The 26,111-nt window shown below is 43.7% G+C and overlaps 1 protein-coding gene across 1 annotated transcript in view; it reads right to left on the bottom strand.

Annotated features, from left to right (window-relative positions):
• Positions 1 to 26,111, bottom strand: part of LOC138641478 (carbonic anhydrase 13-like) — a 53,285-nt gene that overhangs the window by 13,136 nt on the left and 14,038 nt on the right. Inside the window, exons 2-3 of the mRNA XM_069728976.1 lie at positions 21,610 to 21,807; positions 6,211 to 6,329 (exon numbers count right to left, since the gene is read on the bottom strand). Coding sequence (XP_069585077.1) covers positions 6,211 to 6,329; positions 21,610 to 21,807 — 317 coding nt within the window. The remainder of the gene's footprint in view (positions 1 to 6,210; positions 6,330 to 21,609; positions 21,808 to 26,111) is intronic.

Here is a 26,111-nt window from a genome sequence, read left to right as displayed (position 1 = left end):
ATTGGTTTTTCTTGCTTACTGGAAGCTCTGGGACGCAGAGGAAGCACCTCCGTACCGTTAGTCGGTGCGGAGGGTCTTTTTGCGCCCTCTGTGTGGTTGTTTGTAGGTTTTTGTGCTGACCGCAAAGCTATCTTTCCTATCCTCGGTCTATTTAGTAAGTCGGGCCTCACTTTGCTAAAATCTATTTCATCTCTGTGTTTGTGTTTTCATCTTTGCTCACAGTCATTATATGGGGGGGCTGCCTTTTCCTTTGGGGAATTTCTCTGAGGCAAGGTAGGCTTATTTTTCTATCTTCAGGGCTAGCTAGTTTCTCAGGCTGTGCCCGAGGCGCCTAGGTCTGGTCAGGAGCGCTCCACGGCTACCTCTAGTGTGGTGTGATAGGATTAGGGATTGCGGTCAGCAGAGTTCCCACGTCTCAGAGCTCGTCCTATGTGATTAGCAACTATCAGGTCATTTTCTGTGCTCGTAACCACCAGGTCCATTGTGGTTCTGAATCACCAGTTCATAACAGTACTGGAGGCCCAAAGTACTAATGCTTCTCAATAGAGGGAAAAGAGAAGTTCTGAGACCATTTTTTTTTCTTTGCACTGTGTTTTGTCTTTCTTTTCCCCTTTACATCAGGGTGGTTCAGAACACAGGTGTAGACATGGACATTCAAGGTCTGTCCTCTTTGATGGATAATCTCGCTATAAGTGTACAGAACATTCAAGATTTAGTGGTTCAGAATCCTATGTTAGAACCTAAAATTCCTATTCCTGAGTTATTTTCTGGAGATAGAGCTAAGTTTCTGAATTTCAAAAATAATTGTAAACTATTTCTGGCTTTGAAACCCCGCTCCTCTGGTGACCCAGTTCAACAAGTAAAGATCATTATTTCTTTATTACGTGGCGACCCTCAAGACTGGGCATTTTCCCTTGCGCCAGGAGATCCTGCATTATGTGATATTGATGCGTTTTTTCTGGCGCTCGGGTTGCTTTATGATGAACCTAATTCAGTGGATAAGGCAGAGAAAATCTTGCTGGCTCTGTGTCAGGGTCAGGGTGAGGTAGAGATATATTGTCAGAAATTTAGGAAGTGGTCTGTGCTCACTCAATGGAATGAATGTGCTCTGGCAGCAATTTTCAGAAAGGGTCTCTCTGAAGCCCTTAAGGATGTCATGGTTGGATTTCCTATGCCTGCTGGTCTGAATGAGTCTATGTCTTTGGCCATTCAGATCGACCGACGCTTACGTGAGCGTAAAACTGTGCACCATTTGGCGGTATTATCTGAGCATAAACCTGAGCCTATGCAATGTAATAGGACTTTGACCAGAGCTGAACGGCAAGAACACAGACGACGGAATGGGCTGTGTTTTTACTGTGGTGATTCCACTCATGCTATCTCCGATTGTCCTAAGCGCATTAAGCGTTTCGCTAGGTCTGCCACCATTGGTACGGTACAGTCGAAATTTCTTTTGTCCGTTACTTTGATCTGCTCTTTGTCATCCTTTTCTGTCATGACATTTGTGGATTCAGGCGCTGCCCTGAATTTGATGGACTTGGAGTTTGCTAGGCGCTGTGGGTTTTTCTTGGAGCCCTTGCAGCATCCTATTCCATTGAGAGGAATTGATGCTACACCTTTGGCCAAGAATAAGCCTCAGTATTGGACCCAACTGACCATGTGCATGGCTCCTGCGCATCAGGAGGATATTCGCTTTTTGGTGTTGCAGAATCTGCATGATGTGGTCGTGTTGGGGTTGCCATGGCTACAAGTCCATAACCCAGTGTTGGATTGGAAGTCAATGTCTGTGTCCAGCTGGGGTTGTCAGGGGGTACATGGTAATGTTCCATTTCTGTCTATTTCATCATCCACCCCTTCTGAGGTCCCAGAGTTCTTGTCAGATTACCGGGATGTATTTGATGAGCCCAAGTCCAGTGCCCTACCTCCGCATAGGGATTGCGATTGTGCTATCGATTTGATTCCTGGTAGTAAGTTTCCTAAAGGTCGACTGTTTAATTTGTCTGTACCTGAGCACGCCGCTATGCGGAGTTACGTAAAGGAATCCTTGGAGAAGGGTCATATTCGCCCCTCGTCGTCGCCATTGGGGGCAGGGTTTTTTTTTGTGGCCAAGAAGGATGGTTTGTTGAGACCTTGTATTGATTACCGCCTTCTAAATAAAATCACAGTCAAATTTCAGTACCCCTTGCCGCTGCTGTCTGATTTGTTTGCTCGGATTAAGAGGGCTAGTTGGTTCACCAAGATAGATCTTCGTGGTGTGTATAATCTTGTGCGTATTAAACAGGGCGATGAATGGAAAACAGCATTTAATACGCCCGAGGGCCATTTTGAGTACCTGGTTATGCCATTCGGGCTTTCCAATGCTCAATCTGTATTTCAGTCCTTTATGCATGACATCTTCCGAGAGTACCTGGATAAATTCCTGATTGTATACTTGGATGATATTTTGGTCTTCTCGGATGATTGGGAGTCGCACGTGAAGCAGGTTAGAATGGTGTTCCAGGTCCTGCGTGCGAATTCTTTGTTTGTGAAGGGGTCAAAGTGTCTCTTTGGTGTTCAGAAGGTTTCATTTGGGGGTTTCATTTTTTCCCCTTCTACTATCGAGATGGACCCTGTCAAAGTTCAGGCCATTTATGATTGGACTCAGCCGACATCTCTGAAGAGTCTGCAAAAGTTCCTGGGCTTTGCTAATTTTTATCGTCGCTTCATCAATAATTTTTCTAGTATTGCTAAACCGTTGACTGATTTGACCAAGAAGGGTGCTGATGTGGTCAATTGGTCTTCTGCTGCTGTGGAAGCTTTTCAGGAGTTGAAGCGTCGTTTTTCTTCTGCCCCTGTGTTGTGCCAGCCAGATGTTTCGCTCCCGTTCCAGGTCGAGGTTGATGCTTCTGAGATTGGAACAGGGGCTGTTTTGTCGCAAAGAAGTTCTGATGGCTCGGTGATGAAACCATGTGCCTTCTTTTCCAGGAAGTTTTCGCCTGCTGAGCGTAATTATGATGTTGGCAATCGAGAGTTGCTGGCCATGAAGTGGGCATTCGAGGAGTGGCGTCATTGGCTTGAAGGAGCTAAGCATCGCGTGGTGGTCTTGACTGATCACAAGAACTTGACTTATCTCGAGTCTGCCAAACGGTTGAATCCTAGACAGGCTCGTTGGTCGCTGTTTTTCTCCCGTTTTGACTTCGTGGTTTCATACCTTCCGGGCTCTAAAAATGTGAAGGCGGATGCCCTGTCTAGGAGTTTTGTGCCCGACTCTCCGGGTTTGCCTGAGCCGGCGGGTATTCTCAAAGAGGGGGTAATTTTGTCTGCCATCTCCCCTGATTTGCGGCGGGTGCTGCAAAAATTTCAGGCTAATAGACCTGACCGTTGCCCGACGGAGAAACTGTTTGTCCCGGATAGATGGATGAGTAGAGTTATCTCTGAGGTTCATTGTTCGGTGTTGGCTGGTCATACTGGAATCTTTGGTACCAGAGATTTGGTGGCTAGATCCTTTTGGTGGCCATCTCTGTCGCGGGATGTGCGTTCGTTTGTGCAGTCCTGTGGGATTTGTGCTCTGGCTAAGCCCTGCTGTTCTCGTGCCAGTGGGTTGCTTTTGCCCTTGCCGGTCCCGAAGAGGCCCTGGACACATATCTCTATGGATTTTATTTCGGATCTCCCCATCTCTCAAAAGATGTCGGTCATTTGGGTGGTTTGTGATCGCTTCTCTAAGATGGTCCATTTGGTACCCTTGTCTAAATTGCCCTCCTCCTCTGATTTGGTGCCATTGTTTTTCCAGCATGTGGTTCGTTTACATGGCATTCCGGAGAACATCGTTTCTGACAGAGGTTCCCAGTTTGTTTCGAGGTTTTGGCGAGCATTTTGTGCTAGGATGGGCATTGATTTGTCTTTTTCCTCGGCTTTCCATCCTCAGACAAATGGCCAAACTGAACGAACCAATCAGACCTTGGAAACATATCTGAGATGTTTTGTTTCTGCTGATCAGGATGATTTTGGTGTCCTTTTTGCCTTTGGCTGAGTTCGCCCTTAATAATCGGGCCAGCTCGGCTACTTTGGTTTCGCCGTTTTTCTGCAATTCTGGTTTCCATCCTCGTTTCTCTTCAGGGCAGGTTGAGTCTTCGGACTGTCCTGGTGTGGATACTGTGGTGGATAGGTTGCAGCAGATTTGGACTCATGTAGTGGACAATTTGACATTGTCCCAGGAGAAGGCTCAACGTTTCGCTAACTGCAGGCGCTGTGTGGGTCCCCGACTTCGTGTTGGGGATTTGGTTTGGTTGTCGTCTCGTTATATTCCTATGAAAGTTTCCTCTCCTAAGTTTAAGCCTCGTTTCATTGGTCCGTATAGGATTTCTGAGGTTCTTAATCCTGTGTCTTTTCGTTTGACCCTTCCAGCTTCTTTTTCCATCCATAATGTATTCCATAGGTCATTGTTGCGGAGATACGTGGCACCTGTGGTTCCATCCGTTGATCCTCCTGCCCCGGTTTTGGTTGAGGGGGAGTTGGAGTATATAGTGGAGAAGATTTTGGATTCTCGTATTTCGAGATGGAAACTCCAGTACCTGGTTAAGTGGAAGGGTTATGGTCAGGAAGATAATTCCTGGGTCTTTGCCTCTGATGCCGATCTGGTTCGTGCCTTTCATTTGGCTCATCCTGGTCGGCCTGGGGGCTCTGGTGAGGGTTCGGTGAGCCCTCCTCAAGGGGGGGGTACTGTTGTGAATTCTGTGGTCAAGCTCCCTCCTGTGGTCATGAGTGGTACTTCGGCTGGTTCTGTCCATGAGCTTCCTTTGGTGGATGTGAGTGGGACTGCGGCTTCTGAGTTTCCTTCCTCAGGTGACGAGGTTAAGTCGTTAGGTGCTGCTCTATTTAACTCCACCTAGTTCTTTGTTCCTGGCCTCCAGTCAATGTTCCAGTATTGGTCTTGCTCTCTCCTGGATCGTTCTTGTGGCCTGTCTGCCCTGCATAAGCTAAGTTCTGCTTGTGTTACTTTTGTTTGCTATTTTTTCTGTCCAGCTTGCTATATTGGTTTTTCTTGCTTGCTGGAAGCTCTGGGACGCAGAGGAAGCACCTCCGTACCGTTAGTTGGTGTGGAGGGTCTTTTTGCGCCCTCTGCGTGGTTGTTTGTAGGTTTTTGTGCTGACCGCAAAGCTATCTTTCCTATCCTCGGTCTATTTAGTAAGTCGGGCCTCACTTTGCTAAAATCTATTTCATCTCTGTGTTTGTGTTTTCATCTTTGCTCACAGTCATTATATGTGGGGGGCTGCCTTTTCCTTTGGGGAATTTCTCTGAGGCAAGGTAGGCTTATTTTTCTATCTTCAGGGCTAGCTAGTTTCTCAGGCTGTGCCCGAGGCGCCTAGGTCTGGTCAGGAGCGCTCCACGGCTACCTCTAGTGTGGTGTGATAGGATTAGGGATTGCGGTCAGCAGAGTTCCCACGTCTCAGAGCTCGTCCTATGTGATTAGCAACTATCAGGTCATTTTCTGTGCTCGTAACCACCAGGTCCATTGTGGTTCTGAATCACCAGTTCATAACAGATGTCATCCATGTGCAGTTCGATGATTTCCATGCACTTATTGATCTGCATGACCGAGTACGTTCTGAATATTGGGTCAGACTCGGACATGCAGCGGCCCAATAGGCTAACATTGGTCCTGGTTGGATCCGATAGCACTCAGACTGATTATATGGTCATCTGCAAAAGCCCTTTGGGAATGTCAGAACGAGGATCCATAGACTTACATTGTAAAAGACGTATGCATTAAAGGGACACTGTCACCTGAATTTGGAGGGAACAATCTTAGTACATGCCTGCACAAGGTAATCTTGCACAGCGCAGGTGTGTACTATGGAGGACAGAGAATGAACTTCAATCCAATATTGCAGCCAGCATGCAGCCAGCGGGTAAGGAAAGGGTGAATCAAAAACCCCAAAACCCCGCCTCCATGGCTGAAGATTGTTCCCTCCAAATTCAGGTGACAGTGTCCCTTTAAAGCATATAGTGACTTTGAGAGTCTGAAGAGCGGTGACATCACTCAGAAGTGGAGCCGATCTGAGGCTACCAGAGATAGCAGTGGTAGGTGAGTACTTAACTCACTAACAATATACTGCATGCATGTATACACAGATTTAGTGAAAAAAGTAATGGGCGTCTTCTTTAATTTTATTTTTTTAAGAGTAATAATGATAAAACATGTTCCATTATCATTTACAAACATCTTCCTACCTCCGCCGGATAATCCTTCCCATCCACCTTATGCTCTGAACCATATTCATCCGAACGTCCCCAGTGGAAATGTATTTGGCGCAACCTGTAGCTGGTATGCAGCGGTCCACCTCTTATCACTATCAACAAAAATCAGAAACAAAAGGATAAAACTTGCTCTGTGTACTATAATGTCAAACAAAAATGTCTGTATGTCACACAACACATACCCAAATGGTTTATTGCTAAATACAAAAATCTGGTTTTAATGCCAAGTCACAAACAAGCTTAATAATTTTCAGTCTTCAAAATAAAATTCAATATTTTTTTTTAATGCTTGCCTTCCTTGCCATAAAGTGCCAATTCTGGAGTATCTTTAATTAGAACTAGGAATTGTTAATCTATTATAAATATACTGGAAATGTACAAGAACCTTCGAGCTCCTCCTGGGCTCCAGTATTACAGCAGAGAACAAAATCACGAAGAGTCTTTATCACAACAATTCCCATTAGCATTAGAGAAATTCTATACTTCACCACAGACTACTGATATTACAGGCGGATTTAGACTATATTCACATGTTGCATTTTTGCTGCTTTTTTATGCACATTTTAAGCTGGATTTTACAGTACCAGGGTTGAGTGACTTTTACTTTTATAGGATCGGGTCGGGTTTCATGAAACTCGACTTTTTCAAAAGCCAGGTCGAGTGAAATCGGCCGATCCTATAAAAAAGTCGGGGTCGGGGTCGGCCGAAACACGATACCCAATGCAGTGCATTGGGTTTCCAATGGTTCCCAGGGTCTGAAGGAGAGGAAACTCTCCTTCAGGCCCTGGGATCCATATTTAAGTGTAAAATAAAGAATTAAAATAAAAAATATTGCTATACTCACCCTCTGACGCACCCTGGTACTAACCGGCAGCCTTCCTTCCTTAGAATCAGCGCGTGAAGGGCCTTAGATGACGTCGCGGCTTGTGATTGGTCGCGCGACCGCCCATGTGACCGCTCGCGTGACCAATCACAGGCCGCGACGTCACCGAAGGTCCTTCAAGCGCTGATTCTTTGGAAGGAAGGCTGCTGGAAAGAAGCAGGGCGCGTCCGAGGGTGAGTATATTCCTCAGTATATTCCTATTAGGTATATACTCACCCTCGGATGCGCCCTGCTTCTTTCCGGCAGCCTTCCTTCCTAAGAATCAGCGCTTGAAGGACCTTCGGTGACGTCGCGGCTTGTGATTGGTCGCGCGAGCGGTCACATGGGCGGTCGCGCGACCAATCACAAGCCGCGACGTCATCTAAGGCCCTTCACGCGCTGATTCTAAGGAAGGAAGGCTGCCGGTTAGTACCAGGGCGCGTCAGAGGGTGAGTATAGCAATATTTTTTATTTTAATTCTTTACTTTACACTTAATTATGGATTCCGATACCGATTTCCGATACCAGATTCAGAAGATCGCCGACCTCATGGCCGACCCCACACAGGGGTCGGGTCGGGTTTCATGAAACCCGACTTTGCCAAAAGTCGGCGACTTCTGAAAATGGCTGACCCGTTTCGCTCAACCCTAAGTACCACCAATCCTATGAGATTTCAGAAATTGGTTTTATTTTCCTGACTGATTTGGAAAACCACAGCATGTCATTTCTATGCTCTGTTTCCTTTAGTTTGGCGTACTCCACCTTCTCTGCACAACCATGCTTTATCTTGCCTCATTCCCAGTTGGCTTCCACTTGATGTTCCTGCTGCTCCCAAGATTCCTGAGTGTGCCAAATCCTCGCTCCCCACATGCCATCCTGCAAGCTGCACCAACATCTGGGATCCATGTATGCATGCAAACCTGGACCTTAGTGGGTCCAATAGAAAGAAGAACAGTTCCATCTCCTGTGTTTAAAAATTCAAAAAACTTTATTTGAGAAAGCTAAAATAGCATGGCACTAGGGCTGATACAAGTAGGCAAAATTAAGAGAAGGAGCAACACATTTCAACTGCAATTGCGGTCCTTATCCAAGATACAAGTGTATTGTATCAGCCCTAGTGCCATGCAATTTTAGCTTTCTCCAATAAAAATTTTTTAATTTTTAAAAATGGGAGCTGGAACTATTCTTCTTTCTATTATACTGCATACGTGAGAATCAGGATGGAATACTGTGCACCCTTAGAATTGGAGAACTGAGCTGACCTAATTCATTTTTCATGTATGACTGCCTTCGTAGGTCCACCTCACAACCCCATTCATAAATTTCCAGAAAAAAAGAAATCACGGGTGGCACAGCTTGTCAACGGTAAAAAGTGTCCACTAATATCGACTGTTAGTTAATCCGACTCCATGGAACACAGCTATCGACATCCTGACTCGGGTGCTCCTCTCAATCAGAAAACAAAATAGTCTATATGGCAGAAAAAGGAAATGAGGGCACTCACCAGTCTTCACAGGATTCGAAACTTTTATTTAAACGTCTTCACATAAAAAACATGGTCAAAGCCTGCAGCGCCGCAGGTCGTGTGAGCAGGGGAGAACTCGGACGACGGCCGTTTCGCGCTGTGCTAGCGCTTCTACGGGTCCATTCATAAATTTCCATCCCTATGGTACCACGCGCCACTTATGGTATCTCCATGTCACGGAAAACATATGTCGCCAGGCACAATGATGTCTGCGAGCAGATGGTTTACGGCTGCACAAAAGGGCCAATTAGTTAAAACTCTGTGTTTTGTTTGCGTCATTTTTTACTTGACCTTACAATACTTAACATGTGCAGATAAGGATCAAAGTTATTGATTGATGGTGAAAGATAAAAGAAAGCGATATGGTCAAAAAGTCAGGGGCTTTTAGCGACAGACAGAATTTCCGCTGGCATGCTGGAGCCAGATTTATGACATTTTTATGATGTTTGTATTCGATTATAAAAAATGCTAAACATTAAAACTGCTCAGAATGAAAGGCTGGTTTAATAGTGATGGTGCATAAACATATTGGAGAGCTGGTTGATTATTAATTTTCAATGCCAAGAACGTTCTAATAAAAACTTGTACCAATAATTTTCTTGAGGTAATCAGCAGTCGGTGACTTCAATCAGATTTTTTTATTGTCCTGTGTTTCTGGACTTCATAAGAACATATTTAATAAGAATGGATTACACATATCTAACATGAACAAAGTCCAACTTTCAGTGCACCAGCATTGTTTTTTTATATAGAGCTCTAAAATCTCTTGCAGATGTAAAATCGTAAATAGTGTAACGGACGTGGCGGCACACTATGCTATAGAAAAATGTGGATCTTAGCTAGGTGCGTGTGCTGTTATCATGGCTATAGAGCCATAGAGCAGACTGCTGCCTCTTGACATGGCAGGCCAGGACCAGATAGAATAGTGATGAATGAGGGAAATAAGAGTCTAAAAATAAACTTTTTGTGACACTGAGTCACTTTTCCCAGACAAGCCATGAGTCATGGCAGTCAAGGATTCTGAGGTTAAGGCTATGTGCACACGTTGCAGATTATTTGCGATTTTTTAGCGTTTTTGTGCTATAAAAACGCTATAAAACCACAAATAATCTGCATACATTAAGTATCCCATCATTTATAATGGAATCCGCAATTTCTGTGCACATAATGTACGTTTTTCCGCATGAAAAATGCATTGCGGAAAAATAATGAACCTGTTCATTAATTTTGCGTTTTTTTTGCGGATTTCCCATTGTCTAATGCATTGGGAAATGTCCGGGAAAAAACGCGTAAAAACCGCGTCAAAACCGCGCAAAAAACGCACAAAAAAACGCATGCGGATTTCATGCGGAAATCTGGCAGAAATGTCCGGATTTCCACAGGAATTTTCTGCATGAATTCCTGAACGTGTGCACATAGCCTAAGAGTTAGGAGGGTACATCATAAATAGAGGGAAGGGATAAAGGCTTAATCAGGCAATGGTCCGAGGTAAGAATATCTGAAGAAAGCAGATCAGAGCAAAAGGGTTATTACAAGCAGGTAGATAATAGGAAAATCCAGGGTCTGTATCAGAATGTCAGAATGCTGAGAACAAGGCACAGAGGACAAACCACACAAAGCTGAAAGCTACGATTGACAGCTAACTAGGCCAGATAGCTCAGTTAGGTAGCTAAGTAATCACTGGAACATAGAACACCTGAAGGAGGTGTATCGGAATGTCAGAATGCTGAGAACAAGGCACAGAGGACAAGGCTCATCACCTTTCAGACTCGGATTGGACAACAGACCTGTTACTCAAATACTTACAACTCACCACGTCTCTGCACCAGATTGGATGACTGAGCTGTCAGTAATTGTAGCCCATACACACTGAGCGGTGGAACTGAGACACTTTTCTTTACTGAACAACTTAATGAAAAGTACATACAACAGATAGCAGGCCCAACCCTTTACAAATACTTCTTCTACACATTCCAGAGACAGGAACTTCATGGTTACACGTGGCGGTAAATTACTTGCACTACAAGTGTGAGGCAGTGAGGTGGATCATATACGAGGAGCGTTTTGTGTCCCCCAGGATTAGTGTAGAGACATACTGTATTAAACCAGCTGGAGTGCATTGTGATTACAGCAAAACATCTGTGATTACACAGCAGCGTAAAAGTGAGTGTGGATTTCGTCGAAGTAGTTCACCAAGTCAGATTTTAGGAAAACCCAACATGGGCTATTATTTTTGGTGGGATTTGCCCATTTGTTAGTGGGGCGGATCCCTCTCTCTACTCTGGGTTTTGGTAGTGTTTCTATGTCCCATTCAAACTCTCAGTTTTGTTTTGGGTGTGTCAGTTTTTGTTTTGCAATCTGCAGAGCAGGAGGCTCTATGCAACCCAGGCCTGTGTGAATTGAACACAGAGCCAGGGACTTAAAAGCTGCTGATGCACTCAAGAGATACAGCAGTTGATTTGGACACGGACTGTTTTGAGGACCCCACTGCGAAACAGAGGATATCGCTTACCTGTTTTTGTAAGTTTTTCGGCAATAAAGACATTTTATGTTGAACTTTCTGGGGTCCCTGCCTACCTGTCATACTGTGTGAACACCACTGCACTACACATGTTACATAAGCTCCATCTTTCCCTGTGAGGACCATACAGGACTAGGTCTATCGCTACAGCCCCTCAGAGTTAGTCAGAACTCCCAATTGCTTTGTGATTACCTCAATGGCTGAGATGTGTCATTACGACTCCTCACTACTATTCTCAAAGTCTATTTGATGAGGGCCAGACACTCTTTGCTGCGCCGCTGTATCTGCATTTCTCTGTAGAACTCGTGTCAAAGCCTGGACAACATTTCCTCTATGACCCTCAGGTCTGGCTACACGCTTGCTTTTTAACTAGTACAGATATTTCTTTAGATCCCGTGCCTGAGATAAGAAATAATTCTGCTACTTAGTCATTGTTTCCTTCAGAACATGCTATCTTATTATTGGTCTCCTCTCTTTGAATATAAACACTTGTTTCACTGCAAGTCTGTGAGCAGTTGGACCATGGGTCCCTTCCTTCAGAATACAGGGTGGGCCATTTATATCGATACACATAAATAAAATGGAAATCGTTGGTGATATCCACTTCCTGTTTGTGGCACTTTAGTACATGGGAGGGGGAAAACTTTTCAAGATGGGTGAAGTCGGCCATTTTGCATCCAACTTTATTTTTTCCAATGGGAAGAGGGTCATGTGACACATCAAACTTATTGAGAATTTCACAAGAAAAACAATGTTATGCTTGGTTTTTAACATAACGTTATTCTTTGATGAGTTATTTACAAGTTAATGACCACTTATAAAATGTGTTCAAAGTTCTGCCCATTGTGTTGAATTGTCAATGCAACCTTCTTCTCCCACTCTTGACACACTGATAGCAACACCACAGAAGAAATGTTAGCACAGGCTTCCAGTATCCGTTGTTTCAGGTGCTGCACATCTCGTATTGTAAGGCAATTATCTATGCTGTGAAGAGTCGAGATGTGCAGCATGTGAAACAACTTCTCCACTTCTTTAAAGTTGATCACACCAAGATTACAAGGTATTACTTAGCCACATGAAAGGTAATAATGTGCTGATCACTGGGGTTTTGAGGGCTGAAACCAATCATGAGACGACTCAGGGACAAGAGTCCCCTGTTTGAAGGGAGCTGCAGTTGATCTAGAGATAGAGCTTTGTTCATGGCAATCTCCAGCAGTCCTATAGATTTTTAGCAAAGTGGCAGTATTCAGACTCCACTAGTGATGACGAGAGAACACAAACAGTAAAGTTCAGGGTCCATGCCGTACACCTACTATTCAGGCACGGTCCCCGAACATGGACTTCTCCAGGAAGTCCGTGTTACTGTTTGGGTTCGGCATCCCGAACATCAAGTGTTTCCCACGCTGTCATCTGCATGAAATGCGAGAAAAACCAACGGCTCTGAACGGTGGTAAGATTATTACCACCGGTCAGAGCACCAGCAGCTGTGACCGGTGTTCTAAAGTTTACCTCCGGTCACAGAGGCATTGGCTGATGTGAGTACTACTCCCATGAGCTTACTCCTGCTGCCACTAATAGCAACGAGAGCAGGTGCAGCTGATCGGATTATTGATCAGCCAGCTCCTGCGCTATAAATAAATAATAATAAAAAATGACGTGGGGGTGTTTCTATTTTTGTTAACCAGCATGCCGAAACTGAAAGTTGCAGGCTGCAACCCTCAGCTCTCAGCTTTATCATGGATGCTTATGAAAAATAGAGGGGGTCCCCAAATATTTTTTTTTTAATATTTAAATAAATAATTTAAAAAAATGGTGAGGAGTCCCCACCATCTTTGACAACCAGCCAAGCTAAACCAGACAGCTGGGGGCTGGTATTCTCAGGTTGGTAAGGGGCCATGGATATTGCCCCCCCTTCCACAGCGTAAAAACAAAAGCCCACAGCTGACCCAGAAAAGGCGCATCTATTAGATGCACCAATTGTAGTGTTTTGCCTGGCTCTTCCCATTTACCCTTAGGGGGTCACAAGTGGGGTTCATATGTGTGGAGTTGATGTCACCTTAGTATTTTCAGATTACATCAAGCCCAGCAGTTAGTAATGGAGAGGCATCTATAAGACGTTTGTCCATTACTAACCCCTGTGAGGAAGTGAGGAAGTGACCGGACTCATAAGTGAGAGACGCTATGTGTCCCCCAGGATGCGCTCAGAAGCGTATTAGATCCGCTGGAGTGCCTTGTGTTCACAGCAGGGTGCCTGTGAGTCACAAGGCAGAATAAAAGTAAGTTTGGACCTGGTCATGTTATTTTTGACCAAGCTTGTTCAGGAAAAACCCGGTATAGGCTTTTATTTTTGAAACAGACTGCAGGAAGGTAGTGGGGTCCAGTCCGTTTCCTCCAGCCCAGATCTTATAAGTGGCTCATGGCCACAGAGTGGAGGATAGGAAAAAAAACCTGCAGGAAGTGTTTGGGTGCGTCAGTGTTGGTCTTGGAAGCAGACCGAGCAGGAGACTTGTGAAGAGCTCTTTCTGTGTGAAGCAACACGGGACCAAGCAGAATCTAAAGCCTGACACCCAAGCGTACACGGTAGTGTAGTTCATTCACGGCAACTGGTCACGGACTGTCTATTGTTTTCCCGGCTGCAATCCGGAGGATACAGTGTTCTGTGCACTGTGTAAGTTTCTGGACATTAAACACATTTTGTTTTGAACTTTTCCTGGATCACTGCCTTCTCACTGCACAGCAAGGACACTGATGCACTACACCCCATGGTCATATTGTCATTAAACACACATCCAGAATAAAGTCCTTTATCTGAAATAAAAATACACATGTTTTACAAATACATTTAAAAATAACAAACACAGTTATATTTAACTTACGTCCATGCCACTGAAGCCCTGGTCCCCTGTAAACCCTCCCCCCCCCCCCCCAGAAAATAATGAACAATAAAAATGCTTACCGTATATACTCGAGTATAAGCCGAGATTTTCAGCCCAAATTTTTGGGCTGAAAGTGCCCCTCTCGGCTTATATTCGAGTCAAGGTGGGTGGCAGGGTCGGCGGGTGAGGGGGTGAGGGCGCAGAGGCATACTTACCTGCTTCCAGCGATCCTGACGCTCCCCCTGCCGTCCCATGGTCTTCTGTGCTGCAGCTCTTCCTCTATCAGCGGTCCCCGCACCGCTCATTAGAGAAATGAATAGGCGGCTCCACCTCCCATAGGGGTGGAGCCGCCTATTCCTTTCTCTAATCAGCGGTAACGGTGACCGCTGATAGAGAAAGATGCTGCGGCACCGAAGACAGCTGTGCGGGAGAAGGAGCCGGACGCCAGGACCAGGTAAGTATCGCATAGTCACCTGTCCACGTTCCAGCCGCCGGGCGTTGCTCCATCTTCCCGGCGTCTCTGCGCTTTGACTGTTCAGGTCAGAGGGCGCGATGACGCATATAGTGTGCGCGGCGCCCTCTGCCTGATCAGTCAGTGCGGAGAGACGCCAGGACCGGACGCCGGAACGAGACGCCGGGAGCTGCAAGCAAGAGAGGTGAGTATGTGGTTTTTTGTTTTTTTTTACTGCAGCAGCCGCAGCGACAATGGCAGAGCTTTCTATGGGGAAATATGAACAGTGCAAGAGCACTATATGGGGCAGAGCTATGGGGAAATAATGAACGGTGCAGAGCACTATATGGGGCACAGCTATAGGGCAATAATGAACGGTGCAGAGCACTATATGGGGCAGAGCTATGGGGCAATAATGAACGGTACAGAGCACTATATGGGGCACAGCTATAGGGCAATAATGAACGGTACAGAGCACTATATGGGGCGCAGCTATAGGGCAATAATGAACGGTACAGAGCACTATATGGCACAGCTATGGGGCAATAATGAACGGTGCAGAGCACTATATGGTACAGCTATGGGGCAATAATGAACGGTGCAGAGCACTATATGGGGCGCAGCTATAGGGCAATAATGAACGGTGCAGAGCACTATATGGGGCACAGCTATAGGGCAATAATGAACGGTGCAGAGCACTATATGGGGCACAGCTATAGGGCAATAATGAACGGTGCAGAGCACTATATGGAGCAGAACTGTAGGGCAATAATGAAAGGTGCAGAGCACTATATGGGGCACAGCTATAGGGAAATATGAACGGTGCAGAGCACTATATGGGGCACAGCTATAGGGCAATAATGAAGGGCGCAGAGCACTAAATGGCACTGCTATGGGGAAATAATGAATGGTGCAGAGCACTATATGGCACAGCTATGGGGAAATAATGATCTATTTTTATTATTGAAATTCACCGGTAAATGCTGCATTTCCACCCTAGGCTTATACTCGAGTCAATAAGTTTTCCCAGTTTTTTGTGGCAAAATTAGGGGGGTCGGCTTATACTCGGGTCGGCTTATACTCGAGTATATACGGTACCTTTTACCCATTCCATTGAAGCCTTGAACTCATGTAAAAAAAATTTAAAAAATAAAAAACAACACTATTTTAAGAAATGTCTCAGGATGCACTGTGGAGAACTCAGTGAACTAAGATGGGAACGTAGCTTCAGTGACTGGCGGTAACCTCGATGATGTCACCGCTAGTCACTGACGCTGTGCTTGCAGCAGCTTATTCTCCCATGGATTCCAGCCTGTATGGTTGCATCTTGACACCGTCCAGTTTGAAAACCAATTAATTACAGACATGGATTATAGCATGGGACAGTATGTCGGACAAGTGAGGGAAATTGTTGTTTTTTATTTTTGCTTTTTTACAGAAGACCAGGGCTTCAATGGAATGGGCGTTAGGTGAGTATTTTTGTTGTTTATTATTTTCTGATTTTTTTTTTACAGGGAACCAGGGTTTCAATGGAATGGGCATAAGGTAAGTATAACCGTGTTTGTTATTTTTAAATAAATTTGTAAAATGGTGTGTATTTTTATTTCAAATAAAGGACTTTATTCTGGGCATTTTTTACTGACAATATTGCTATCGTTTAATGGACAGGCATCTTATAGATGCCTCTCCATTACTAATCTGTGGGCTTGATGTCACCTGAAAATACAAAGGTGACATCAACCCCACAAATATGAACAACACTAGCCACAGCCACAGGGCAAGTGAGAAGAGCTGAGCAAAGCACCAGAACTGGCGCATCTAATAGATGCGCCTTTTCTGGGGTGGCTGTGGGCTGGTATTTTTAAGCTGCGGGGCAATTTCTATGGTCCCTTACCAGCCTGAGAATAGCAGCCACCAGCTGTCTGCTTTAGCTTGGCTGGAAGTAAAAAATGTGGAGGATCCTACACATTTTTTAAAATTATTTATTTAAATACTTTAAAAAAATGGCATGGGGACACCTCTATCCTTGATAACAAGCCATGATGAAGCTGACAGCTGAGGGTTGCAGGCCGCATCTGTCAGTTTTGCTTGGCTGGTTATCAAAAATAGAAATACCTCAAATAATTTTTAAAATTTATTTATTTATAGCACAGGCACCGGCTGATGAATACTCCCATCAGCCATGCCTGTTTTTGCTGTTATAAGCGGCAGCAGGCATAGGCTGATGAGAGTAATACTCTCTTATGAGCCAAACCCTATGTGACTGGAGGTAAAAATGTTAGCGCCATTCACAGCTGCTGGCTCATGCTTTAATCTGACACTGTGATAACCGCAGCTCTCTGACCTGTGGTAATGATCTCAAAGCCCATCAGAGGCAGTGTTTGTGACAAACAACAGATGTTCAGGCCACTCACTTATTTGAATGGGGTCCAGGTTCGGGTTTGAGTATTGTTCTGGTACAGAAACCTAACTTTTTTTAACTGTTCGGTCGAACCCACCAGACCCAAACATCCAGGGTTTCATCCATCATCACTATACTCCACCACTATATCCACCAGTACAACTTCTTGAGTCCTGTTCTTGTAAATTATAAAAATACAACTACCTTCATTAACCATTAGAAGTGCATTGCACAAAGCCAGAGACAGTCTAGTCGGGTTCTGGCCAGGAGTTTGCATATCACATATCATAACATATCAGACTCTCACCTACCATCGAAACCTTCAAAAAGAGCCTGAAGACCCACCTCTTCCGACAAGCCTATAACCTTCAGTAACCACCGATTGACCAAACCGCTGCATGACCAGCTCTACCCTCGCCTACTGTATTCTCACCCATCCCTTGTAGATTGTGAGCCTTCGCGGGCAGGGTCCTCTCTCCTCCTGTACCAGTTATGACTTGTATTGTTTAAGATTATTGTACTTGTTTTTATTATGTATACCCCTCCTTACATGTAAAGCGCCATGGAATAAATGGCGCTATAACAAAAAATAATAATAATAATAATATCACATACTTGGGGTCACATGAACATCGTTCCCGACACTGTAACCACAAAATCCTCACATGCAGTGCACACTATGTGAGAATTCACAAGTTTGCAGTCACATAGTGTCTGCAGACTTGTCATTTTAGACCAGAAAACCCTTTAATGCCTTGTTAAACTGCAGATTTCATACTTACATTGGTCGAGGAAGCAAAGTTGTAGGATTTAAAGAGAACCTGTCATGAGAATTTTATACTGGATACATATACATTTTAGATCGGACAACCTCTTTAAGCTCAAGGAGCTGATGAGTGCTTACTTTGCCATTATTTAACCCCATAACACCCCATTATAGATATATCCATCATATCAGAGCAGAAAGAGGAGAACTTCATAATTAAATCCCTCTCTAACAAGCCATAAAACATAGCATTTATTAGCATACTTAAAATGCACGCGGGGTAAAATTATTTCCTTACTCTGCCTATTGTGAATTATTTGTAAGGATAACTACCTACAGTACAGACCAAAAGTTTGGACACACCTTCTCATTCAAAGATTTTTCTGTATTTTCATGACTATGAAAATTGTACATTCACACTGAAGGCATCAAAACTATGAATTAACACATGTGGAATTATATACTTAACAAAAAACTGTGAACCAACTGAAATTATGTCTTATATTCTAGGTTCTTCAAAGTAGCCACCTTTTGCTTTGATGACTGCTATGCACACTCTTGGCATGTGCAGTGCCCCGGGGTCCTGGTCATTGTAGTAATATCATTCTTCCACCAGGGGGAGTGATGTTACGTCTGAAGGCAATAAAGGAGGTCACTTTACCAGTTATCACAAACCACACAACACACTTCATACTCCAGCCCACCAGGGGGAGCTACGCTCCTATTTAGTAGGGCACTCCCCACAATTAGGTAAAACTGGTGGTCTGGATAGGAAGTTAGGCAGAAGCTGACTGGGTATTGACCCAGGCAGAAGCAAGCTGGGCCCAGTGAGCTGATATCTGAGCTCCGCTCACGTAGTGGGTCCCTGACGGGGGTGGGATCTTGTCAGAGGCCTAAACAGAAGGCCACGGAGCTGCGCCTGCCCCACGTGCGGCAGCATCCTAAGAAAGAGACATTGAAGGAGAATTGTGTTGCAGAGAGTGAGAAACAAAGTCATAGCAAAAGGAGAGGAGACCAGAAGAAGTTCCGCCCTGTAAAAGGCTGCTTCCTTTCTGAGACGCAGAAGCCTGTAGCCGGAACACCGAGGGAGTCATCGTCTCCAAGCCTGGCTCCAGAGACCGGCAGGACAGCTATTTCCATATTAGTTGCCCGACCTTTTACCCAGGAGGCACGGTGGCAACTGTGGGGGCCGGGGCGTGCTAGAGTCCCTGTAAAAAGCCTCAGGCCATCAGTCATACGGGTTGTTCCTATCCATCTGGGGGACAGAGAGAAAGAATAACATCTAGAACACCAACAACAGTTGTGAGGACCTTATGAGAAGCTCAACAGTAAGGTACAACAACATCCAGGCGCTAGAGGAAGGCCCTATGGCCACGGACTGGGTCAGCCACCGTGACATCCCCCTTGAGAACCGAAGGGCCCGGCTCCGAGTACCCCACTGGCCTACGGGGGCACTCCACATTCTCTTGATGAGCTTCAAGAGGTAGTCACCGGGAATGGTTTTCACTTCACAGGTGTGCCCTGTCAGGTTTAATAAGTGGGATTTCTTGCCTTATAAATTGGGTTGGGACCATCAGTTGTGTTGAGCAGAAGTCTAGTGCATACACAGCTGATAGTTCTACTGAATAGACTGTTAGAATTTGTATTATGGCAAGAAAAAAGCAGCTAAGTAAAGAAAAACGAGTGATCATCATTACTTTAAGAAATGACGGTCAGTCAGTCTGAAAAATTGGGAAAACTTTGAAAGTGTCCCCAAGTGCAGTGGCAAAAACCATCAAGGGGTACAAGGAAACTAGCTCACTGCGTGCTCCTCATCGTCAACGTCATAGTGTTTAAAAAATGTTCCTGTGCTGAGATAATCTTATAAATGTGTCCCTGCTGTTTACTGTGTAATGGCTGAGTCTGACCATACAGGGACACGGTCTCATCATACTACAGCCTGTTTTTAACCTCTTTCTGACCTCGGACAGGACAGTATGTCCGAGGTCAGATCCCCGACTTTGATGTGGGCTCCGGCTGTGAGCCCACATCAAAGTCGCGACATGTCAGCTGTTTTGTACAGCTGACATGTGCATGCAATAGCGGTGAGTGGAATCACATTTAACTACCGCTTCCGGCCATCCGGACAGAAATGCGCACATTGCCGACCCCCGTCACATGATCTGGGGTCAGCGATGCGTCAGCATAGTAACCAGAGGTCTCCTTGAGACCTCTATGGTTGCTGATGCCGGCTTGCTGTGAGCGCCACCCTGTGGTCGGCGTTCATAGCAAGCCTGTAATTCAGCTACATAGGAGCAATCTGATGATCGCTGCTATGTAGCAGAGCCAATCAGGCTATGCCAGCTTCTAGCCTCCCATGGAGGCTATTGAAGCATGGCAAAAGTAAAAAAAAAACGTTTAAAAAGTATGAAATAAATAAAACAATATAAAAGTTTAAATCACCCCCCTTTCATGCCATTCAAAATAAAACAATAAAAATAAAATCAAATATACACATATTGGCTATCGCTGCGTTCAGAATCACCCGATCTATCAATAAAAAAAGGATTAACCTGATCGCTAAACGGCGTAGCGAGAAAAAAATTCAAAACGCCCGAATTAGGTTTTTTTGGGTCGCTGCGACATTGCATTAAAATGCAATAACAGGCGATCAAAAGAACGTATCTGCACCAACATGGTATCACTAAAAACATCAGCTCAGCACGCAAATAATAAGCCCTCACCCGACCCTAGATCACGAAAAATGGAGACGCTACGGGTATCGGGAAATGGCGCAATTTTTTTTTAGCAAAGTTTGGAATTTTTTTTCACCACTTAGATAAAAAATAACCTAGACATGTTTGGTGTCTATGGACTTATAATGACCTGGAGAATCATAATGGCAGGTCAGTTTTAGCATTTAGTGAACTTGACAAAAAAGCTAAACAAAAAACATGCATGAAATTGCACTTATTTTGCAATTTCACGGCAATTGGAATTTTTTTCCCATTTTCTAGTACATGAAATGGTAAAACCAATGATGTCGTTCAAAAGTACAACTCGTCTTGCAAAAAATAAGCCCTCACATGGCCATATTGATGGAAAAATAAAAAAGTTATGGCTCTGGGAAGGAGGGGAGCGAAAAACGAACATGGAAAAACGGAAAATCTCAAGGTCATGAAGGGGTTAAACAATGTTTTATCTCAGAGAAAGAATCAGCTGAAATCCCATGCTGTAATGTGTGTATACTCCTTCCCTTCCTCCCCTCCCAAAGGAGATGTTGAGTATGCAATGTTCCTTTATAAGATTATCTTAGCACAGACTTTTTTTAAAACACATCCAAATGTTGAATTTATTTTTATTCAACAGCTATTGATTAAAATGTTGATTAAAATTAACTTTAGTCGTGGTAAAACCCCTTTAAGGGATTAACATGAGTTAGCCTTATTCTGACTCCATAAATAGGCTGTGAGTGAAGGGGACCTGAAGACACCATTTCTATGTTGCCTGTTTATGTACCAGTACTCACACATAGAGACATCATCACATAGCTTGAACTCGACTCCAGGAGGCTCATATGAAGTGTTCAGAAGAAGGTTTATGTTCAAGCTGAATTCTTGTAAGATGCACAATTACAGTATTAGTAGCTGTAATGGTACAGAAGGTCAAAAAGACTATTCTGAACTAGAGCTGAAGACATGTGCTTCTTAAGATGGCTGACACAGGATGAGGAACAAAAAGAAAGGGGGATTGCTGACATCAGAGCTAGGGAGGAAGACAGAGAGAGAGAGAGGACAAACTTCGAATGGGCAAATCTTACTGCAAAGCAACACAATAGTAGCAATACAATACTATATGATTCCCAAGTCGTGAGACATGACAAGTCTTTCTTGGGTTAAATTTATGTAGGCATAGTATACGTTTCAGGCATGTATAGATAATGTATTAATGTACAGTACAACTATACAGAAAGGATAAAAGGAAAACCAACCTGATTTGTCCTGGTCATCATCAAATTCAACACTGAATGTATGGCCGCTATTCACAATAACTTTGGCAGAGGACGGGTCATAGTCAACATTAAAAGGTGGCAAATTCGGATCATAGGTAGCAGCGTCAGTGATGATATCAATCGGTGACTGACGATCTCCATTAGCAATAGGGAATAATTCATGCCAGACTTCAGGACCTGCATTTAAGTAGGAAAAATTATTTCTTTACAAGATAAACCTATCCAATCATGCATAGAAATGATGCACTGATATACAGAATCTCCAAGATTCCAACTGGTTTTAAGGACCATGTTACCCCTGTTCATATTATAAAAAGTAAGCCTTCCATTCTCTAATTCATGTAAAATGTGAATCAGTAAAGGATCATACAAGTATCCATCGAGTGATCCATGCTACTCCTACAAACCATTGCTCTAGGATATCTACAGGGTGCGCCATTTATATGGATACACGTAAATAAAATGGGAGTGGTTGGTGATATCAACTTCCTGTTTGTGGCACATTAGTATATCGGAGGGAGAAAACTTTTAAAGATGGGTGGTGACCATGGTGGCCATTTTAAAGTTGACCATTTTGGATCCAACTTTATTTTTTCCAATGGGAAGAGGATCATGTGACACATCAAACTTATTGAGAGTTTCACAAGAAAAACAATTGTGTGCTTGCTTTTAACGTAACTTTATTCTATCATGAGTTATTTTCAAGTTTATGACCACTTATAAAATGTGTTCAAAGTGCTGCACATTGTGTTGGATTGTCAATGCAACCGTCTTCTCCCACTCTTGACACACTGATAGCATCACCGCAGAAGAAATGCTAGCACAGGCTTCCAGTATCCATTGTTTCAGATGCTGCACATCTCGTATCTTCAAAGCATAGTCCACCACATTATGGGTGTCAGGTCCGAGCATTCCTACATGAACAGTTACATGCAAAGTGGATTGGTCATCGTGGGCCAGTTGAATGGCCACCAAGGCCTCATGATCTGACCCCCTTAGACTTTTATCTTTGGGGTCATCTGAAGGCAGTTAGGCAGCCGGGAGCCGGCTGTCAATCAGCATGTTAATGTTTCTGATCAATGTTTCATATACGGTCTAAAAGATCGTTGTTGCCATAGATACATCTGATGTGAAGAGAGACTGTACTGCCCAAAATATGCAAACTGTTTGGGTACCAAGCAAATGAGTTAACCCCTTCCCATAAATGCAATTTTTTTTTGTCCATTAGTTTTTTTATCACCTTTCTTCCAAGAACTATAACTTTTTACTATTTTTCAGCAACATACCCATAAGGCATGGTAGAATGTGTAACTTCTAATTATACCATTCATTTAACCATACACTGAAAAACGGAAAAAAATTCTAAGAGTGGTGAATCGTGAAAAATTTACAAAAATTTTTTTTGGGGGGGATATTGTTGTTACAGTGTTCAATGTGTGGTAAAAATTACCTGAAAACATGATTCTTCAGGGCATTACAATTATAGAAATTTATAGCACGCCAATTCACGTTTATATGCAAAGAGCACTATTTAACTTATCTTGGTATCAACTTAACAGTTAATAAGACAACTTTGTGCAAGTGGAATTACACAGAAGTAAGACAGGCAATTAACAGTAAAAAGAAAGCATTTGCACTACTAAAGCAGGATGGCACCATTGAAGCTCTAAAAAACTATAGGGAGAAAAATACTTTATCTAAAAAACTAATTAAAGCTGCCAAAAAGGAAACAGAGAAGCACATTGCTAAGGAGAGTAAAACTAATCCCAAACTGTTCTTCAACTATATCAATAGTAAAAGAATAAAAACTGAAAATGTAGGCCCCTTAAAAAATAGTGAGGAAAGAATGGTTGTAGATGACGAGGAAAAAGCTAACATATTAAACACCTTCTTCTCCACGGTATTCACAGTGGAAAATGAAATGCTAGGTGAAATCCCAAGAAACAATGAAAACCCTATATTAAGGGTCACCAATCTAACCCAAGAAGAGGTGCGAAACCTGCTAAATAAGATTAAAATAGATAAATCTCCGGGTCCGGATGGCATACACCCACGAGTACTAAGAGAACTAAGTAATGTAATAGATAAACCATTATTTCTTATTTTTAGGGACTCTATAGCGACAGGGTCTGTTCCGCAGGATTGGCGCATAGCAAATGTGGTGCCAATATTCAAAAAGGGCTCTAAAAGTGAACCTGGAAATTATAGGCCAGTAAGTCTAACCTCTATTGTTGGTAAAATATTTGAAGGGTTTCTGAGGGATGTTATTCTGGATTATCTCAATGAGAATAACTGTTTAACTCCATATCAGCATGGGTTTATGAGAAATCGCTCCTGTCAAACCAATCTAATCAGTTTTTATGAAGAGGTAAGCTATAGGCTGGACCACGGTGAGTCATTGGACGTGGTATATCTCGATTTTTCCAAAGCGTTTGATACCGTGCCGCACAAGAGGTTGGTACACAAAATGAGAATGCTTGGTCTGGGGGAAAATGTGTGTAAATGGGTTAGTAACTGGCTTAGTGATAGAAAGCAGAGGGTGGTTATAAATGGTATAGTCTCTAACTGGGTCGCTGTGACCAGTGGGGTACCGCAGGGGTCAGTATTGGGACCTGTTCTCTTCAACATATTCATTAATGATCTGGTAGAAGGTTTACACAGTAAAATATCGATATTTGCAGATGATACAAAACTATGTAAAGCAGTTAATACAAGAGAAGATAGTATTCTGCTACAGATGGATCTGGATAAGTTGGAAACTTGGGCTGAAAGGTGGCAGATGAGGTTTAACAATGATAAATGTAAGGTTATACACATGGGAAGAGGGAATCAATATCACCATTACACACTGAACGGGAAACCACTGGGTAAATCTGACAGGGAGAAGGACTTGGGGATCCTAGTTAATGATAAACTTACCTGGAGCAGCCAGTGCCAGGCAGCAGCTGCCAAGGCAAACGGGATCATGGGGTGCATTAAAAGAGGTCTGGATACACATGATGAGAGCATTATACTGCCTCTGTACAAATCCCTAGTTAGACCGCACATGGAGTACTGTGTCCAGTTTTGGGCACCGGTGCTCAGGAAGGATATAATGGAACTAGAGAGAGTACAAAGGAGGGCAACAAAATTAATAAAGGGGATGGGAGAACTACAATACCCAGATAGATTAGCGAAATTAGGATTATTTAGTCTAGAAAAAAGACGACTGAGGGGCGATCTAATAACCATGTATAAGTATATAAGGGGACAATACAAATATCTAGCTGAGGATCTGTTTATACCAAGGAAGGTGACGGGCACAAGGGGGCATTCTTTGCGTCTGGAGGAGAGAAGGTTTTTCCACCAACATAGAAGAGGATTCTTTACTGTTAGGGCAGTGAGAATCTGGAATTGCTTGCCTGAGGAGGTGGTGATGGCGAACTCAGTCGAGGGGTTCAAGAGAGGCCTGGATGTCTTCCTGGAGCAGAACAATATTGTATCATACAATTATTAGGTTCTGTAGAAGGACGTAGATCTGGGTATTTATTATGATGGAATATAGGCTGAACTGGATGGACAAATGTCTTTTTTCGGCCTTACTAACTATGTTACTATGTTACTATGTTACTCCATTGATTCAGGGTTTTCAAGCTGATTTAAATAGAAGGTCATCATCGAAGTTGTCTTGGCTCGGCAGAATACATGCAATAAAAATGGTGTCATTACCTCATTTTCTATATCTCGTCAGATCCCTCCCGGTTATGATACCAGCCAGAAAGTTTTCTCATTTACACACTATGATGTCTAAGTTCCTATGGTTTGGAAAAAAAAGCAGAATTGCACAAAAATCCATGTTCCTCTACAGGAAAGCGGGGAGGATATCCCTACCTAATTTAGCGCTTTATTATAAGTCAGCACAGATTGCCCAACTAGTCAATACTTGTTGATATAATAATAAACTCAGATGGGTTCTTTTAGAATATTTTCTCTCTAATCCATCATCGCTACCGGCTTCCACAAGGTCTAATAACTATGGCGCCTTTTACAGTTCACTCATTACTTCTTTGGAGGAAAGTACGGTTTAAATATAAACTGCAATCTAATCCCCCCCACTGACCGCTATATTGCACAATCCTATTGTCACGATCCATGTTTGGATCTGTGGCAGATCTGTTTTCCCTCTGATTTAAACCTTTTTTCCTTTCTGGTCATTGGGGGTTAATGCAGTTCTCCCCCCCCCCCCGGTGGCCACTGGTATTATTGCATTGCATTGCTGCTGGGTCAGCTGATGTTTGTGACCACTTCCACCATCCTTTATAAGGTCGTCACCTGGTGCATCAGCTGACTGTTATACAGTTCCTTTCAGGAGACCAGCCTCGCAGTAGCAGCTCCCTGGTGTCAGCCAAGCCTGGTGGTGTTTGGAGCTCAGTTGCTGTACTATCTGTGTTGTGGAGTCTGCAGCGGCGTGCACAAGTTAAGTTCTGAGTTTTGTTACTTTG

Source organism: Ranitomeya imitator, chromosome 6 (genome assembly GCF_032444005.1).
Source record: "Ranitomeya imitator isolate aRanImi1 chromosome 6, aRanImi1.pri, whole genome shotgun sequence".
NCBI classification, from domain to species: Eukaryota; Metazoa; Chordata; class Amphibia; order Anura; family Dendrobatidae; genus Ranitomeya; species Ranitomeya imitator.
This window is presented reverse-complemented; position numbering and strand designations above follow the sequence as displayed.